Source organism: Heterodontus francisci, chromosome 5 (genome assembly GCF_036365525.1).
Source record: "Heterodontus francisci isolate sHetFra1 chromosome 5, sHetFra1.hap1, whole genome shotgun sequence".
Taxonomy (NCBI): domain Eukaryota; kingdom Metazoa; phylum Chordata; class Chondrichthyes; order Heterodontiformes; family Heterodontidae; genus Heterodontus; species Heterodontus francisci.
In genome coordinates, this window is record NC_090375.1 from 10,297,505 (window position 1) to 10,317,514 (window position 20,010).

Consider the following 20,010-nt stretch of genomic DNA (forward strand, 5'->3'; position numbering starts at 1 on the left):
TTATCTAGTTCCTTACAGGCTTTCGTTACTACCTCCTTACTGTCCACTGACCTCCTCATTTGGTTCCCATCCCCCTGCCACATTAGTTTAAACCCTCCCCAACAGCGTTAGCAAAAGCGCCCCCAAGGACATTGGTTCCAGTCCGGCCCAGGTGTAGACCGTCCAATTTGTAATAGTCCCACCTCCCCCAGAACCGGTCCCAATGTCCCAAAAATCTGAACCCCTCCCTCCTGCACCATCTCTCAAGCCACGCATTCATCCTGACTATTCTTTCATTTCTACTCTGACTATCACGTGGCACTGGTAGCAATCCTGAGATTACTACCTCTGAGGTCCTACTTTTTAACTTGGCTCCTAACTCCCTAAATTCTGCTTGTAGGACCTCATCCCGTTTTTTACCTATATCATTAGTGCCTATGTGCACAACGACAACTAGCTGTTCACCCTCCCCCTTCAGAATGTTCTGCAGCCGATCTGAGACATCCCTGACCCGTGCACCTGGGAGGCAACATACCATTCGGGAGTCTCGTTTTCGACCACAGAACCGCCTATCTACTCCCCTTACAATCGAGTCCCCTATGACTATAGCCCTTCCACTCTTTTTCCCGCCCTTCTGAACAGCAGAGCCAGCCACGGTGCCATGAACCTGGCTACTGCTGCCTTCCCCTGGTGAGCCATCTCCCTCAACAGTATCCAAAACGGTATACCTGTTGTGGAGGGAGATGACTGCAGGGGACACCTGCGCTGCCTTCCTGCTCTTTCTCTGCCTTTTGGTCACCCATTCCCTTTCTCCCTCAGCAATCCTAATCTGCGGTGTGACCAATTCGCTAAACATGCTATCCACGACCTCCTCAGCATCGCGGATGCTCCAAAATGAGTCCATCCGCAGCTCCAGAGCCGTCATGCGGTCTAACAAGAGCTGCAGCTGGACACACTTCCTGCACATGAAGGAGTCAGGGACATCAGCCGTGTCCCTGAGCTCCCACAGTAAGCTCCCACAAACAGCAGTGTGATAATGATCAGATAATCTGTTTTACTGATTTTGACTGAAGGATAAATATTGGTCAGGACACTGGGGAGAACTCCCCTGCCCTTTGTCAGAAGTGCTGTGGGATTTCGAACGTCCACCCAAGAGGGCAGATGGGATTTAATGTCTCATCCGAAAAATGGCAGCTCCGACGGCGCAGCGCTCCCTCGGCACTGACCCTCCGACGGCGCAGCGCTCCCTCGGCACTGACCCTCCGACGGCGCAGCGCTCCCTCGGCACTGACCCTCCGACGGCGCAGCGCTCCCTCGGCACTGACCCTCCGACGGCGCAGCGCTCCCTCAGCACTGACCCTCCGACGGCGCAGCGCTCCCTCGGCACTGACCCTCCGACGGCGCAGCGCTCCCTCGGCACTGCACTAGAAATTATCAGGGGAGACGGTGGCGTAACAGCGATGTCACTGAAGCAGCAATCCAAAGGCCCAGGCTAAGGCTTAAATCCCACAACAGCAATTAATAAATTCAATTATTTTATTAAAATAGGGAATTGAAAGCTGGTCAGTAATGGTGCCACGAAACTATCAATTGTCATAAAAACCCATCTGGTTCACGAACGTCCTTTAGGGAAGGAAATCTGCCATCTTTACCTCGTCTGGCCTACATGTGACTCCAGACCCACAGCAAAGTGGCTGACTCTAAATTGCCCTCTGTAATGGCCTAGCAAGACACTCAGTTGTCGAGGGCAAATTAGGGATGGGCAATAAATGCTGGTCTTGCCAGCGATGCCCACATCCTATGAAACAAAAAAAAAAGTGCTGAAGTCATAGTGAAGCAGCACCCACACCCTTCTAGACCATCAGACTGAGAGCAAGTTGTTCGGTTTACACTCGATCAAATTTGCACATTGCCACGATGATATTTTCAATACCAAGTCCATGCCTTCAAGCAGAATTTCAAAATGGCGTTTTCCTGGAATAAAACTGGGGTCAAACTCAGCTTTAATATCCTCAGACTGACAGTCAGACAATAATTGAGAGATTTATAGGAACAAAAACAGATGCTTCAAAAGGATTTGCGGGATGGACAGACAAACCTTGCTTGATTTTCCACCAAGTATTTGTTTGATTTCTGTGCCACGAGCCAGATCAAGGGGCACTTGGTCTGTTGAAGAAAATACAGCAATGATTAGAGGATTCTGGAGCTGTAGATCACTGGTGCATCAAATTAGAATGACTGTGTCAGGCCAGAGTCCAAAACTGAGGATCCATAAATATACCAAATCCCAAGAGTTCAGGAGGATCTCTATGTAGAGATGGTGAGAATATGGAACTTGCTACCACATGTGACTGAGGTGACTGGCATAGATACATTTAAGGTGGAGCTAGATCAACACATGAGGGAGAAAGAAATAGAAGGATATGGTGATAGGGCGAGTTGAAGTAGGCTGGGAGGAGGCTCGTGTGGAGCCTGTGGAATGGACCAATGGGCCGAATTGACCTATTTCTGTGCTGTAAAATTCAATGTAATTCTGTAGGAAATAATCCTTTTTGTCGCTGAACACATTTGAAATATATGCAATAAACAGTGCAAAAATATGTCATGTCCTATCACAGATTGATGAAACTGATCAGGAAAATGTATGGTTTGAGCTTAGTGAGATCAGGTCTTGAAACAGGATCTACTTTGGTGAGGTTGATCATTCGCTTCTTATATTGTTCAAATATAATGAATAAAATATCAGCCACAGGATAAGTAGAAAACCAGACTACAGTGCTGATTCCAATTCCCCCAAACTAGCCACAGCAATGCTGTTAATTCCCTTCATAATCAAGGAAAGAAAATGAATGACTTGCATTTCTGTCCTGCCTTTCACAACCTCAGGTCCTATACTGGGAAGTATCAAGGAAGAGAGAGACCTTGGAGTGCATGTCCACAAATTCCTGAAGCTATCAGCATAGGTAGATAAGGTCATTAAGAAGGCATACTTTTCTTTACTAACCGAGGCATAGAATACAAGAGCAGGGAGGTTATGCTAGAACTTCATAAAAGACTAATTAGATCACAGCTAGAGAACTGTGTACAGTTCTGGTCACCGCATTACAGGAAGGATGTGATCACGCTGGAGAGGATACAGAGGAGATTTACGAGGATTTTGCCAGGAATGGAGAATTTTAGCTTTAAGGAAAAAATGGATCGGCTGGAGTTATATTCTTTGGACAGAGCAGCATACAAATTAGGAGCAGGAGTAGGTCACTCGGCCCCTCGAGCCTGCTCCACTCGGCCCCTCGAGCCTGCTCCACAAGATCATGGCTGATCTGATTGTAACCTCAACTCCACATTCCCACCTACCCCCAATAACCTTTCACCTCCTTGTTTATCAAGAATTTATCTACCTCTACCTGAAAAATATTCAAAGACTCTGCTTCCACTGCCTTTTGGAGGAAGAGCATTCCAAAGACCCCCGCACCTCAGAGAAAAAAAATTCTCATCTGTCTTAAATGGGCGACCCTTTATTTTTAAACAGTGACCCCTACTTCGAGATTCTCCTACATCTGGAACTCACTGCCTGAAAGGGTTGGGTCATGGCATTTAAAAAGGTACAAGGGGAAACATTCTGTCCACATCCACCCTGTCAAGACCTCTTATGATCTTATATGTTTCAATCAAGACATCTCTTACTCTTCTAAATTCCAGGTGATACAAGCCTAGTCTGTCCAATCTTTCCTCGTAAGACAACCCGCTCATTCCAGGTATTAGTCTAGTAAACCTTCTCTGAACTACTTCCAACGCATTTACATCCTTCCTTAAATAAGATGACCAATACTGTACACAGTACTCCAGGTGTGGTCTCACCAATGCCCTGTATAACTGTAGCATAACCTCCCTACTTTTGTCGTTAATTCCCCTTGCATTAAATGCTAACATTCTATTAGCTTTCCTAATTACTGGCTGCACCTTTTGCCATTCATGCACGAGTACACCCAGATCCCTCTGAGGGGAGATTTAATTGAGGTGTATAAAATTATGAGGAGCCTAGATAGAGTGGATAGGAAGGACCTATTTCCATTAGCAGAGAGGTCAATAACCAAGGGGCATAGGTTTAAAGTAATTGGTAGAAGGATTAGCAGGGTGCTGAGGAATAATTTTTTTCACCGAGGGTGGTGGGGATCTGGAACTCACTGCCTGTTGGGTCATGGCATTTAAAAAAGGTACTTGGATATGAACTTGAGGTGCTGTAACCTACAGGGCTACGGACCGAGAGCTGAAAGGTGGGAATGGGCTGGATCGCTTTTTCCTACCTGGCACAAATACAATGGGCCGAATGAGCTTTGTGCCAAAAACTTTTATAACTTCTGTATCTGAACCTTTTTTGAAAAGTTACAATTGGTCGGTGGAAGAAAATTCATTCAGGCAACGCACTGCAGATCATAACATAGGAATGAACTGAATTGAAAAAAAAAATTAATTATAAATTTATCAAGCACTGGCACAATTACAACTTAACATTACTAATTCATTTTCGCAATGCATTCCATTCGCAAACATCCGCAGCATTCGTTATTTTGAAGTTAATATTGAAGAAAGGGAGTGCAACAAAGGTTCCCTAGACTAGTTCTTGGGGTGATGGGATTGTCCTATGAGGAGAGATCGAGTAGACTCGGCCGATATTCCCTGGAGTTCAGAAGAATGAGAAGTTATCTAATTGAAGCATATACTGAGAGGCTGTTACCCCTGGCTGGGAAATCTAGAACATGGGGTCAGAATAATGGATCAACCATTTAGGACGGAGATGGGGAGACTTTTTTTTCCTCTGAGGATTGTGAACTTTTGGAAATCCCTACCCCAGACAGCAGTGGATGCTCAGTCATTGAGAATATTCCAGACAGAGATCGATAGGTTTTTGGAAATGAAGGGAATTAAAAGGGATATGCGGATAGTGCGGGAAGGTGATGAGGTAGATGATCAGCCACGATCTTATTGAATGGTGGAGCAGGCTCAAAGGGCCGAATGGCCTCCTCCCACTCCTATTTCTGACCTTCATTTTCAGCCACTACTTACTGTTGTTGTTCTTGATACTGGGATCAGCGCCACACTTTAGAAGTTTGATAGCACCTTGTTTCTGTCCCCGATAAGCTGCACAGTGCAATGGCGTATTTCCCAACTTGTCAACGCAGTTAACATTAGGTGGATTTGACTTGTTCAGCTGAAAATATTTAAGCTTCAGTTAAATTTCGACACCAGAAGCAGTCATTAAAATTCTTGGTTTACAGAATATCCGTGATTCACCCAAAAATCTAGTGAACAGCGTCAGAGGTGCACTCTTTTGGACCTGTCATTAAAAAAAGAATTTTAAACTGTTTTAGTTATAAAAATATATTGGACATGGGGCAAAAAAGGCTGGTGGCCAAATATAAAGAGTCGTTTCATTGGGTAATATCAGTCTATTCACGTTCTGGTTGGCCGTGGGAAGGTGGAGCACTGGAAGGATGGGGACGTGACAACACCTCCAGGGATATGTCCAGGAGTTGAGACAGAATCGTTACAGTGCAGGAGGCGGCCATTCGGCCCATCCTGTCCGCACCAACTCTCCAAAAGAGCAATACACTCCGTTCTGTTCCCCCACCTTCTCCCCATAACCCTGCACATATAACTATCTAATTCCCCTTTGAATGTTTCAATTGAACCTGCCTCCACCATGTTCTCAGGCAGTGCATTCCAGACCTTAACCACTCGCCGTGTGAAAAAGTTTTCCCTCATGTCACTTTTGCTTCTCTTACCAAATACTTTAAATCTGTGCCCTTTCTCGATCTTTTCACGAGTGGGAACGGTTTCTCTCTATCTACTCTGTCCAGACCCCTCATGATTTTGAATACCTCTATCAAATCACCTCTCAGCCTTCTCTTCTCCAAGGAAAACAGTCCATAGAACAATTACAGCACTGAAGGAGGCCATTCAGCCCTTCATGTCCATGCCAGCTGGAAAAATAAATTAGCCGCCCAATCTAATCCCACGTTCAAGCACCTGGTCCGTAGCCTTGCAGGTTACAGCACTCCAGGTACATGTCCAGGTACCTTTTAAAAGAACGGAGGGTTTCTGCCTCCACCACTATTCCTGGCAGTGAATTCCAGACACCCACCACCCTCTGGGTGAAAAGGTTTTTCCTCATGTCTCCTCTAATCCTTCTACCAATCACCTTAAATTTGTGTCCCCTGGTAATGGACCTCCCCGTTAGGGGAAACTGGTCCTTCCTGTGTATCTATGCCCCTCAAAATTTTGTATACCTCAATTAAGTCACCCTTCAGCCTCCTCTGTTCAAGGGAAAACAACCCGAGCCTATCCAATCTTTCCTCATAGCTGCAACTTTCGAGCCCTGGCAACATTCTTGTAAATCTCCTCTGTACTCTCTCCAGAGCAATCATGTCCTTTCTGTAATGTGGTGACCAACACTGTACGCAATACTCCAGCTGTGGCCTAACCAGAGTTTTATACAGTTCCAGCATCACATCTCTGCTTCTGTATTCTATACCTCGGCCAATAAAGGAAAGCATTCCATTTGCCGCCTTCACCTCTCTATCTTTCTGTCCTGCCACCTTCAGAGACCTGTGGACCTGCACTCCCAGGTCTCTCAGTCCTTCTACTCCTCTCAATATCCTCCCGTTTATGGTCTATTCCCTCACTTTATTTGCCCTTCCCAAATGCATTACCTCCCACTTCTCCGGATTGAATTCCATTTGCTACTTTTCCGCCCACTCGACCAAACCATTGATATCATTCTGGAGTCTACAGCTATCCTCTTCACTATCAACTACACGGCCAATTTTTGTGTCATCAGCAAATTTCCCAATTAAACCTCCCACATTTCAGTCCAAATCATTAATATATACCACAAACAAACTTCTCCAATCTATCTTCACAACTGAAATTCCTCATCCCTGGAACCATTCTCGTGAATCTTTTCTGTACTCTCTCCAATGCCCTCACGTCTTTCCCCGAGTGAGGTGCTCAGAACTGAACTGAATACTCCAGCTGAGGCTGAACTAGTGTCTTATACAAGTTCAACATAACTTCCTTCCAAAGAAGGGTCACTGACCCGAAACGTTAACTCTGCTTCTCTTTCCACAGATGCTGCCAGACCTGCTGAGTGGTTCCAGCATTTCTTGTTTTTATAACTTCCTTGCTCTTGTTCTCTATGTCCCTATTAATAAAGTCCAGGATACTGTATGCTTCATTAACCACTCTCTCAACCTGTCCTGCCACCTTCAATGACTTATGCACATCTGCACCCAGGTCCCTCTGCTTCTGCACCCCCTTTAGCATTGTACTTGGAATTTATACTTCCTTCTACTGTATTCTTCCAAAGGAACTGGGGATAGATGGGGAATACTAACATTTAAAAAGCTCCCATTGGATTCAACTTTTAAAATGCGCAGATCTTTCTATCATACAAAAAGTGACACAAATCTACTTCAATGCTTTTATTCTGGCTATTTTAGCAATAAATAGAAATTCTATTTATTGAACGTTAGGAGAGACCTTAAAGCAGAGAAGGTTCAGGAGAGATTTGATAGATGTGTTCAAAATCATGAAGGGTTTTGATAGTTTCTCCGTATTTACTCTATTTCCACCGGCAGGAGGGTCAGTAACCAGAGGAGACAGATTTGAGATAGCTGGCAAAGAACTCGAGGGGAGATGAGAATTTTTTTTTTTTAAACACTGAGTTATGATGATCTGGAACGCGTTGCCTGAAAGGGCGGTGGAAGCAGATTCAATAGTAACATTCAAAAGGGGAATTGGATAAATACTTGAAAAGGAAAACATTTGCAGAGGTATGAAGAAACATAAGAAATAGGAGGAGCAGTAGGCCATTCAGCCCCTTGAACCTACAACGCCATTCAATAAGATCATGGTTGATCTGATTGTGGCCTCAACTCCACTTTCCTGCCTGTCCCTCATAACCCTCGACTCCCTTGTTGATCTTAAATTCTGTCTAACTCAGCCGTGAATATATTTAATGACTCAGCCTCCGCTGCTCTCAGGGGAAGAGAATTCCAAAGTTTAACGACCCTCTAAGAGAGGAGAAATTCCTCATCTCAATCTTAAATGGGAGACCCCTTATTCTGAAACTGTGCCCCCTCGTTCTCGATTCCCCCAAGAAGGGAAACATCCTGCCAACATCTTCTCTGTCAAGTCCCCTCAGAATCGTATAGGTTTCAATAAGATCACCTTTCACTCTTCTAAACTCCAATAAGTATAGGCCCAAGCTCAAGCTTTCCTCATAAGACAAACCCCTTCATCCCAGGAATCAGTTAATTGGATAGCTTTTTCAAGGAGCCAGCACAGGCACAATGGGCTGAATGGCCTCCTCCATTGCCATATGATTTTTTTTTTCTATTTGCCCCACTCCTCCAGATTTCTGAATAAAACACAAAAAAAAAACCAATCCATTGAAAAGTCAAATCATTCTTGTCGATGACTTAGTCAATCTGACAGAGCTCACCAACGCAGTTATTCCTGCCACATCTCCTTCCCCTGCAGCCGTCAACAACAGTTGTTCTAATTTCCTCTGTTGAGTCATTTCAGCAGCTGTTTAAAAAAAAAGACATTGAATTTACAGAACAGAAAACAAGCCAGATTGCTCCCCATACAATGGCAATTGTGCCTCTATTTCTCCTGATAACCTGCAATGCCTTCCATACCCCAACATGCATGCAGCTCATTTTCAAGCAGAATTAAGGGCAGCACTAAACATATTATAGCATTATACATCTATATATTCACTGCTCAGTTGTATCCAGCAGGGAGATTGAAGTGTACAGCGAGAGAAGAGAAAGTTTTCTTCAATTTCTGTTCTTGCCTCAAGTTTATATTTTTTGCACTGCCATCTTCCATTCATCAAGTTTCAGTTCATGAGTGAAAATCCTGCTGAGAAAAACTATGCATTTCCCGACACCTCGAAATCGCTCCTCCATCACCCCCAATATTCCTTCCCCTTCCATAAGGGCATAAATAGGAGCAGGCCATTTAGCCCCTCGTGCCTACTCCACCATTCAGTCGGATCATGGCTGATCATCTACCTCAACTCCACTTTCCAGCCTGTTCCCCATAACCCACGACTGCACTACAGTTCAAGAATCCACAGCACCTTCTCATGCAAGCAAAAGAGATGCAACACCTGCCCTTTTACATCATCCTTTCCCACCTCCCAAGCGAAACGGCGATTTACTTGTACTTATCCCCCACTCTACCATTACCATCAAGCCAGGAGACCAACCCTGGTTCAATGAAGAGTGCAGGAGGGCATGCCAGGAGCAGCACCAGGCATACCTCAACATGAGGTGTCAACCTGGTGAAGCTACAACACAGGACTACCTGCATGCCAAACTGCATAAGCAGCATGCGATAGACAGAGCTAAGCGATCCCATAACCAACGGATCAGATCTAAGCTCTGCAGTCCTGCCACATCCAGCCGTGAATGGTGGTGAACAATTAAAGAACTAACTGGAGGAGGTGGCTCCACAAATATCCCCATCCTCAATGATGGGGGAGCCCCGCACATCAGTGCGAAAGGTAAAGCTGAAGCATTTACAACAATCTTCAGCCAGAAGTGCCAAGTTGAAGATCCATCTCGGCCTCCTCCTGAAGTCCCCAGCATCACAGATGCCAAACTTCAGCCAATTCGATTCACTCCACGTGATATCAAGAAACAACTGAAGGCACTGGATACTGCAAAAGCTATGGGCCCTGACAATATTCCGGCAATAGTACTGAAGACCTGTGCTCCAGAACTTGCCGTGCCCCTAGCCAAGCTGTTCCAGTACAGCTACAACACTGGCATCTACCCTGCAATGTGGAAAATTGCCCAGGTATGTCCTGTACACAAAAAGCAGGACAAGTCCAACCCAGCCAATTACCGTCCCATCAGCCTACTCTCAATCATCAGTCAAGTGATGGAAGTTGTCATCAACAGTGCCATCAAGCAGCACTTGCTTAGCAATAACCTGCTCAGTGATGCTCAGTTTGGGTTCCGCCAGGGCCACTCAGCTCTTGACCTCATTACAGCCTTGGTTCAAACATGGACAAAAAAAGAGCTGAACTCAAGAGGTGAGGTGAGAGTGACCGCCCTTGACATCAAGGCAGCATTTGACAGAGTATGGCATCAAGGAGCCCGAGCAGGATAGTGTCCTAGGCCCAACTATCTTCAGCTGCTTCATCAATGACCTTGCTTCAATCATAAGGTCAGAAATGGGGATGTTCGCTGATGATTGTACAATGTTCAGCACCATTTGTGACTCCTCAGATACTGAAGCAGTCCATGTAGAAATGCAGCAAGACCTGGACAATATCCAGGCTTGGGCTGATAAGTGGCAAGTAACATTTGCGCCACACAAGTGCCAGGCATTGACCATCTCCAACAAGAGAGAATCTAACCATCTCCCCTTGACATTCAACGGCATTACCATCGCTGAATCCCCCACTATCAACATCCTAGGGGCTACCATTGACCTGAAACTGAACTGGAGTAGCCATATAAATACCGTGGCTATAAGAGCAGGTCAGAGACTAGGAATCCTGAGGTGAGTAACTCACCTCCTGACTCCCCAAAGCCTGTCCACCATTTGCAAGGCACAAGTCAGGACACAACACGCAAGGAGTTAGACACCATCCAGAACAAAGCAGCCCGTTTGATTGGCACCCCATCTACAAACATTCACTCCCTCCACCACCGATGCACAGTGGCAGCAGTGTGTACCATCTACAAGATGCACTGCAGCAATGCACCAAGGCTCTTTAGACAGCACCTTCCAAACCTGCCACCCAACTAGAAGGACAAGGGCAGAAAATGCATGGGAACACCACCACCTGTAAGTTCCCCTCCAAGTCACACACCATCCTGACCTGGAACTATATCGCCATTCCTTCACTGTCGCTGGGTCAAAATCCTGGAACTCATTTCCTAACAGCACTGTGGGTATACCTACCCCAAATGGACTGCAGCAGTTTAAGAAGGCAGCTCACCACCACCTTCTCAAGGGCAATTAGGGATGGGCAATAAATGCTGACCTGGCCAGTGACGCCCACATCCCATGAATGGATTTTAAGAAAAACTTTCAATTTAGTATACTGTATTAGTTGTTCACAATGTGATCTCCTCTACATTGGGGAGACCAAAGGCAGAATGGGCGTCCACTTTGCAGAACACCTGCGTTCAGTCCGCAAGTGTGACCCTGAACTTCTTGTTGTCATGGAACCATATTTATTTAATCCGAGGAGAAAAACAGCATGCCTTTAAAACTCAGTTAGAAACAGCGTACCTTTAAGACAGGGAGAGAAGCTTTTGGATTTCTAAGGCACAGTGTGCCAGCTGCATTTTGTTACCTAGGTGACAGCAGGAGAGAGAGAGAAGTCACATGGTATAATGTTTCCACTTAACCGAGTAAAAACTGGCTCAAACCAGTTTTGAGACACTCTCCAGCGAAGCGTGCTGAAGAGATGAGTTGTCTATTGCTCTCAGCAAAAATTCTACAAGGAGCTACAGGCCTAGTTAATTGCCCAAGGAGGAAAAAAAGCCTTTTTTTTTAAAAAAAAGAGACCATTTGTATTGCTGAAGTAAAGTTTCGACTGAAAGACTGTCAGTTTTAAAATTCAACCTGACCTATTGCTGTGCTCATCGTTGAGAGAACTGTTTGATGCCTGCTGCAGCCGAAGCGTTTTGAATGTCGATCTACTGAAGGACTGTTTCATCAAATCCATGTGAAGCCTTCAAGTGGCATCTGATTGTTCTAAACTGGACACCTCATCAACCAGGAACGTAACCCACAAAGTCTTTCTTATTTATTTATTAAGAAACAGCTAATTTTTAAAAACACCGCTTTTAAAACCAGTTGACTATTAGTTTTGAAAGTATGCGTGTGAATGGGGGAGTTAGCTTAAAATAAGTTATAAGGTCTTTAGACATAGGTTTATTTAATTGTGTTTAAGATTTAGTTTTAATAAATCGTTAATTTGTTGTTGTCTAAAGATACCTGGTTTAGTCCGTTTTATTCTGGGGGTTACTAGAGTAGCTGTTTTCTGGTTGGGTGGGAAAATATTACAAATATTCGGTGGCCTGTGGAGTGATGGGACTGAATTGACAGTGCATTGTTCCCGCTTCAGTCGGAACACTGTCGCCTGCCATTTCAATTCTCTACTTTGCTCCCACTCTGACCTCTCTGTCCTCGGCCTCCTACACTGTTCCAATGAAGCTCAACGTTAGCTTGAAGAACAGTGCCTCATCTTTTAACCGGGCACTTTACAGCCTTCCAGACTCGACGTTGAGATCAACAATTTCAGACCACAACCTCTGCCAAATTTATTTTCTTGGGTATTTTTTCGTGCTTTTTTTCTTCTCGGATGGCAGCTATTGATAATTATTCTGCTATTTCCTCCACGAGACCCATCTTGTGTTTCTTTATTAATCCCATTGCCATCTTCTTTCTCATTTAATCTCTCCCGCCTTCCACCCCATCACAGACCTACCCTTCTGATCTTTCCTCCCCTCCCCCTTTCCCCGTTTCTGTACTTGTTTAAAATCTGTTACATCTCTAACTTCTTCCAGCTCTGATGAAAGGACACAGACCTTAACCATTAACTCTGTTTCTCTCTCCACAGATGCTGCCAGACCTGCTGAGCATTTCCAGCATTTTCTCTTTTTATTTCAGATTTTCAGCTTTTGGCTTCTGCATTTCGATATACTTGGGTTATGTGCTAAATCCTCTCTCTTGTCCTTTACATTGGGAAAAATCAGATTCAGTTAGCCAGTCTTACAAGCCAAATCCAGATAGTATGAGCTTTGTTTGAGAGTACTTTTTTTTTGTAAAATATGTTTTAAAGGACTTCTAGTTGAATTATGGACATTAATTCATCTGGATTCAAAGAAGAGAGGCTGATTTTTTTTTAAATAAAGTCACCAGGAGGTTGCTGGATTTGGCTTGTAAACAAGACTTACTGGATAATCAGCCATCAGGGGTTGTTTTGACTTGGGGAGATGTTTACAAAGAGAGAGGATTTAGCACATAACCCAAGTATATAGAAATGCTAAAGCCAAAAGCCAGAAATGAGAGATTTAAGGTTGTTTTGGAAAAGGACAAAGATGGACCGGAGATAAAAATACTGAATTGGGGGAAGGCCGATTTCAATATGATAAAACAGGATCTGGCAAAGTGGACTGGGAGCAGCTACTTGTCGGAAAGTTTACATCAGACCGGTGGGAGTCATTCAAAAAGGAAATAGTGAAAGTTCAGGGCCAACATGTTCCTGTAAAGGTGAAGGGTAGGGCCAACAAGTCCAGGGAATCCTGGATGTCAAGCGATATAGAGGATTGGATCAGGAAAACAAAAAGAGGCTTATGGCAGATTCAAAGCACTGAAAACAGCAGAGGCACTAGAGGATATAGAAAGTGTAAGGGGGGGGGGGGTTACTTAAAGTAATTAGGAGAGCGAAAAGGGGACAGGAAAAAACACTGGCGGGCAAGATGAAGGAAAATCCCAAAGCATTTTTTGAGTATATTAAAGGCAAGAGAATAACCAGGGAAAGAGTAAGCCCCATTAGGGAACAAAGTGGCAATCTGTGTGTGGAGCCGGAGGACATAGGTGAGGTTTTAAATGATTATTTTTCATCTGTGCTCTCTATGGAGAAGGATGATGTAGGTGTAGAGATCAGGGAGGGGGACTGTGATATAGTTGAACAAATTAGCATTGAAAGTATTAGCGGGCTTGAAAGTGGATAAATCGCCAGGCTCAGATGAGATGTATCCCAGGTTGTTATGTGAGGCAAGGGAGGAGATAGCAGGGGCTGTGACACAAATTTTCAAATCCTCTCTGGCCACAGGAGAGGTACCAGAGGACTGGAGGACAGCAAATGTGGTACCATTATTCAAGAAGGGTAGCAGGGACAAACCAGGTAATTACAGGCCGGTGAGTCTATCAGTGGTTGGGAAACTATTTGAAAAAATTCTGGAGGGACAGGATTAATGTCCACTTGGAAAGGCAGGGGTTAATCAGGGATAGTCAGCATGGCTTTGTCAGGGGGAGATCGTGTCTAACAAACCTGATTGAATTTTTCGAGGAGCTGACTAGATGTATCGATGAGGGCAAGGCAGTTGATGTAGTATACATGGATTTCAGTAAGGCTTTTGATAAGGTCCCGCATGGGAGATTGGTTAAAAAGGTAAGAGCCTATGGGATCCAGGGTAATTTAGCAAACTGGATCCGAAACTGGCTTAGTGGCAGGAAACAGAGGGTGATGGTCGAGGGTTGTTTTTGCAAGTGGAAGCCTGTGACCAGTGGTGTACCACAGGGATCGGTGCTGGGCCCTTGCTGTTTGTAGTGTACATTAATGATTTAGACGTGTATATAGAATGTAATCAGTAAATTCACACGACATGAAAATTGGTGGTGTCGTAAATAGCGAGGAGGAAAGCCTTAGATTACAGGACGATATAGATGGGCTGGTAAGATGGGCGGAGCAGTGGCAAATGGAATTTAATCTTGAGCTGATGCATTTTGGGAGGACTAACAAGGCAAGGGAATATACAATGGATGGTAGGACCCTAGGAAGTAGAGGGTCACAGGGACCTTGGTGTACTTGTCCACAGATCACTGAAGCAGCAGTACAGGTAGATAAGGTGGTTAGGAAAGCATATGGGATACTTGCCTTTATTAGCCGAGGGATAGAATATAAGAGCAGGGGGTTATGATTTATGGAGCTGCATAAAAACGCTAGGTTAGGCCACAGCTGGAGTACTGTGTACAGTTCTGAGCACCACACTATAGGAAGGATGTGATTGCACTGGAGAGCTGTAAACTGTACCCAAGGCTGTTCCTCATCCTCACCAGGGATCCGTGACTGGAGAGGAGATTTATCCCTTTGTCGTCTTCTTTCAGACCGACATTTTAAAAACATCACAAGTCGGGACGTGTGAGAGCGAGAGCACAGAGATCGCGAGTGCGAGCAAGAGCGATCTAGATCACTCCTGACAGTATGACATCTAACCAGAATATTTTGCATTACTACAACTAATGTGCAGGCAAACATTGACTTGTGCAAGCAAAGAAAAGCCAGTTTTTTCACTAAATCAGTGTCCAACATAGTGAAGAGAAACTAAGTCAATAAATTAATCTTCATATTTAAAGTTTCTTCATAAAAATGTACAATTGTTGTTTTGACTAAAGATAGATAAATTTTTAATGCCTTTATCTTTCCAAAATTGTCTCACCAGCCCTACGTAAAACAAAAATTGTAATGCGACCCCCCACACGTAAAAATGTCGGAGAACCCTGCTCTGGAGAGGGAGCCTGGGGAATTGATAAAGGAAAACAAGTAAATGGCGGAGGCGTTGAACAGGTATTTTGCGTGTTTGCACTGTAGAATGCTTAGAAAACTTCCCAAAGATCACAAAATTGTTAAAGTGCAGAAGGAAGCCATTCGGCCCATCATGTCTGCACTGGCTTTCCGAATGAGCTTGCAAATCAAGAGGCGAAAGGAAGGGAGGACCTTAAAACAATCAGAGAAAGGTGCTGGGAAAACTATTAGACCGAGAAGCTGACAAACCCCCAGGACGAGATGTCCCATATCCTAGGATGTTAAAAGAAGTGGCTGCAGAGATAGTAAAGGCTTTGGTTACAATCTTCCAAAACTCCTTAGATTCTGGAAGGGTCCCAGCAGATTAGAAAATAACAAATCTAACACCTTTACTCAAGAGAGGAGGGATACAGAAAGAAGGAAACTATAGGCCAGTTAGCCGAACACCTGTGATAGGGAAATTACTAGAATCCATTATTAAGGAGATTGTGGCAGGATACTTCGAAAATCATAATGGGATCAGACAGAGTCAATGTGGTTTTGTGAACGGGAAATAATGTTTAAGTTATTAGAATTAGTTGAGGATGTAACAAGCAAGGTGGATAAAGGGGAACCTGAAGATCTGGCGTACTTAGATTCCCAAAAGGCTCTCCACAAGAGCACATGGGGTAACATATTAGCCTGGATAAAAGGAGTGGTTAGCTAACAAGAAGCAGAGGGTAGGGATAAATGGGTCCTTTTAGGGTTGGCAAGGTGTAACTAGTGGAGTACCACAAGGATCAGTGTTGGGGCCTCAAATATTTACAAGCTGGATCAATGACTTGGATGAAGGGACCAAAATGTATGGTAGCTAAATTTGCCAATGAGACTAAGATAGGAAGGAAAGTAAGTTGTCAAGAAGAGGTTAAGAGTTTAGAGAGAGAGAGAGAGTTTAGAGAGAGATACAGCACTGAAACAGGCCCTTCGGCCCACCGAGTCTGTGCCGACCATCAACCACCCATTTATACTAATCCTACACTAATTCCATATTCTTACCACATCCCCAGCTGTCCCTATATTTCCCTACCACCTACCTATACTAGGGACAATTGCTAATAGCCAATTTACCTATCAACCTGCAAGTCTTTGGCATGTGGGAGGAAACCGGAGTACCCGGAGGAAACCCACGCAGACACAGGGAGAACTTGCAAACTCCACACAGGCAGTACCCAGAATTGAACCCGGGTCGCTGGAGCTGTGAGGCTGCGGTGCTAACCACTGCGCCGCCCTAAGTCTGCAAAAGGATTATAGATTGGTTCAGTGAATAGGCAAAAACTTGGCAGATCAAGTATAATGTGGGAAAATGTGAACTTGTCCACTTTGACAGGAAGAATAGAAAAGCTGTATACTATTTAAATGGAGAGAGATTGCAGAACTCGATGATAGAGGAATCTGGGTGTTCTGGTACAGGAATCACAAAAAGTTAGTATGCAGGTACTGCAAGTGGAAGGCAAATGGAATGTTGGCATTTATTGCAAGGGGAATAGAGTATAAAAGTAGGGAAGTTTTACTGCAGTTGTACAGGACCTTTGTGAGACCACATGCGGAGTACTGTGCGCAATGTTGGCGTCCTTATTTGAAAAAAGGATATAATTGCATTGGAGGCAATTCAGAGAAGGTTCACTCAACTAATTCTGGGGATGAAGGGCTTATCTGATGAGGAAAGGTTGAACAGGTTGGGCCTGTACCCATTGGAGTTCAGAAGAATGAGAGGTGATCTTGTTGAAACATACAAGATCCTGAGGGGACTTGATAGAGTGGACGGAAACAAGGAAAAATATTTCTTCTTAAAGTGTTGTATATGCTGTGGAATTCTCTTCCCCAGAGAGCAGTGGAGGCTGGGTCATTGAATATATTCAAGGCTGACAGATTTTTGATCCACAAGGGAGTCAAGGGTTATGCGGAGCAGGCAGGAAAGTAGAGATCAGACCCCAACCAGATCAGCCATGATCTTATCAACTGACAGAGCAGACTCGAAGAGCCGGATGGCCTACTCCTACGGTCCAATATTCCTATTCCTTTCTCCCTCATGTACTTATCCAGCTTCCCCTTAAATAGATTTATACTATTAGCCTCAACCGCTCCCTGTGGTTGAGTTCCACATTCTCACCACTCTCTGGGTAAAGAAGTTGCTCCTGAATTCTCTGTTGGATTTATCAGTGACTGTCTTATATTGATGATCCCCTAGTTCTGGTCTCCCCCAAGTGGAGACATCTTTTCTAGCCAATCAAACCCTTTCATTATCTTAAAAGACCTCTATCTGGTCAACCCTCAGTCTTCTCTATTCTAGAGAAAAGTATCTTCACTGTTTCTTTCCCCACCCCCCAAGTTTCATCAGCCACATTTTAATTCATGTACTTAATTTATTTGAATCTTTTGAACACCACCAACATCAAGCAATTTTTTTTATTACTTATAACCATCAAGTCAACTTAGTGTCAACCTTGGCTCAGTGGATCTCAGCTTGGAGGCAGAAGGTTGTGGGTTCAAATACCAGTGCTTGAGCCCATAATCTAGACTGACACTCCAGTGGAGTACTGAGGGAGTGCTGCACTGTCAGAGGCGCCATCTTTTGGATCAGACATTAAACTCAGGCCCCATCTGCCTTCTTAGGTGGATGTAAAAGATTCCATGGCACTGTTGCAAAGAAGAGTAGGGGAGTTCTCCCTGGTGTCCGACCAATATTTATCCCTCAACTTATCACTTACAGATTATCTGGTCGTTATCACGTTGTTGTTTGTGGGAGCTTGCTGTGCACAAATTAGCTGCTGTGTTTCCCACATTACAACACTGCCTACACTTCAAAAAGTACTTCATTGGCTGCAATGTGCTTTGGGATGTTCTGAGGTTTTGAAAGGCATTACATCAATGCAAGTCTTTCATCATACTTCTTTCTACCTTCAAGCATGCATCGAATCTCTTGATCTTGAGTTACAGCTCTTGGTGTTCGTCCACCTCCATTGATAACAGCAGCATCAGCATCATACTGCAACAACAGCATAACCAGCTCCTGTAAAATAGAACATCTCCTCAGAGCATATACACCATGGACTCAAGACTGATCTAGCACCTAACTCTTGTTATCATAGAATCATATCAGCAGTGGAGGCCATTCAGCCCATCATGCCCAGGTTGACCCTTTGAAAGAGCTAACAACAACAATTTGCATTTATATAGCGCTTTTAACCTAGTTAAAAACGGCCCAAGCATTAGCAAACGGTATTTGTTATCGAGCCACATAAGGAGATATTAGGGACACATAACCAAAAGCTTGGTCAAAGATGTAGGTTTTAAGAATATCCTTAAAAGGAGGAAAGCGAGTTAGAGAGGTGTAGGGATGGAATTCCAGAGGTTGGGGTCTAGACAAGTGAAGGCATGGCCACCAATGGTGGAACAATTAAAATGGGAATTTTTTTTATTATTCGTTCATGGGATGTGGGCGTCGCTGGCTAGACCAGCATTTATTGCTCATTCCGAATTGCCCTTGAGAAGGTGTTGGTGAGCTGCCTTCTTGAACCGCTGCAGTCCATGTGTGGTAGGTACATCCACAGTGCTGTTAGGAAGGGAGTTCCAGGATTTTGACCCAGTGACAGTGAAGGAATGGCGATATAGTTCCAAGTCAGGATGGTGTGTGTCTTGGAGGGGAACTTGCAGGTGGTGGTGTTCTTATGCGTCTGCTGGCCTTGTCCTTCTGGGTGGTAGAGGTCGCAGGTTTCGAACATGCTGTCAAAGGAGCCTCGGTGAGTTGTTGCAGTGCATCTTGCAGATGGTACACACTGCTGCCACTGCGCATCGGTGGTGGAGGGAGTGAATGTTTGCAGATGGGGTGCCAATCAAGTAGGCTACTTCACCCTGATTGGTGTCGAGCTTCTTGAGTGTTGTTGGAGCTGCACCCATCCAGACAAGTGGAGAGTATTCCATCACACTCCTGATTTGCACCTTGTAGATGGTGGACAGGCTTTGGGAGTCAGGTGGTGAGTTACTTGGTGCAGAATTCCCAGCCTCTGACCTGCACCTGTAGCCACAGTATTTATGTAGCTGGTCCAGTTCAGTTTCTGGTCAATGGTAGCCGCCCCCCCAAGATGTTGATAGTGGGGGATTCAGCGATGGTAATGCCATTGAATGTCAAGGTGAGATGGTTAGATTCTCTCCTGTTGGAGATAGTCATTGCCTGGCACTTGTGTGGTGTGAATGTTACTTGCCACTTATCAGCCCAAGCCTGGATGTTGTCCAGGTCTTGCTGCATCTGGACGTGGGCTGCTTCAGTCTCTGATGAGTCGTGAATGGCGCTGTGCAGAGCTCTGAGATGCAGAGGGATCTGGGTGTCCTAGTGCATGAATCGCAAAAGGTTAGTATGCAGGTACAGCAAGTAATTAGGAAAGCTAATAGAATGTTAACGTTTATCGTGAGGTAAATTGAAAAGTAGGGAGGTTATGCTTCAGCTATTGGTGAGACCACATCTGGAGTACTGTGTACAGTACTGGTCTCCTTATTTAAGAAAGGTTGTAAATGCATCGGAAGCAGTTCAAAGAAGGTTTACTAGACTGATACATGGAATGGGCGGGCTATCTTACGAGGAAAGATTGGACAGGCTAGGCTTGTATCTGCTGGAATTTAGGAGAGTATGAGGCGACTCGATTGAAATG

At 44.6% G+C, this 20,010-nt stretch overlaps 1 protein-coding gene across 4 annotated transcripts in view; it reads right to left on the bottom strand.

Annotated features, from left to right (window-relative positions):
• The window catches only part of osbpl1a (oxysterol binding protein-like 1A), a 308,693-nt gene that overhangs the window by 264,891 nt on the left and 23,792 nt on the right, over nucleotides 1-20,010 (bottom strand). For all 4 annotated transcript variants that reach the window (XM_068031100.1, XM_068031099.1, XM_068031098.1 and 1 more), the window contains exons 5-8: nucleotides 18,263-18,374; nucleotides 8,483-8,568; nucleotides 5,044-5,188; nucleotides 2,078-2,145 (exon numbers count right to left, since the gene is read on the bottom strand). In XM_068031100.1, coding sequence (XP_067887201.1) covers nucleotides 2,078-2,145; nucleotides 5,044-5,188; nucleotides 8,483-8,568; nucleotides 18,263-18,374 — 411 coding nt within the window. The remainder of the gene's footprint in view (nucleotides 1-2,077; nucleotides 2,146-5,043; nucleotides 5,189-8,482; nucleotides 8,569-18,262; nucleotides 18,375-20,010) is intronic.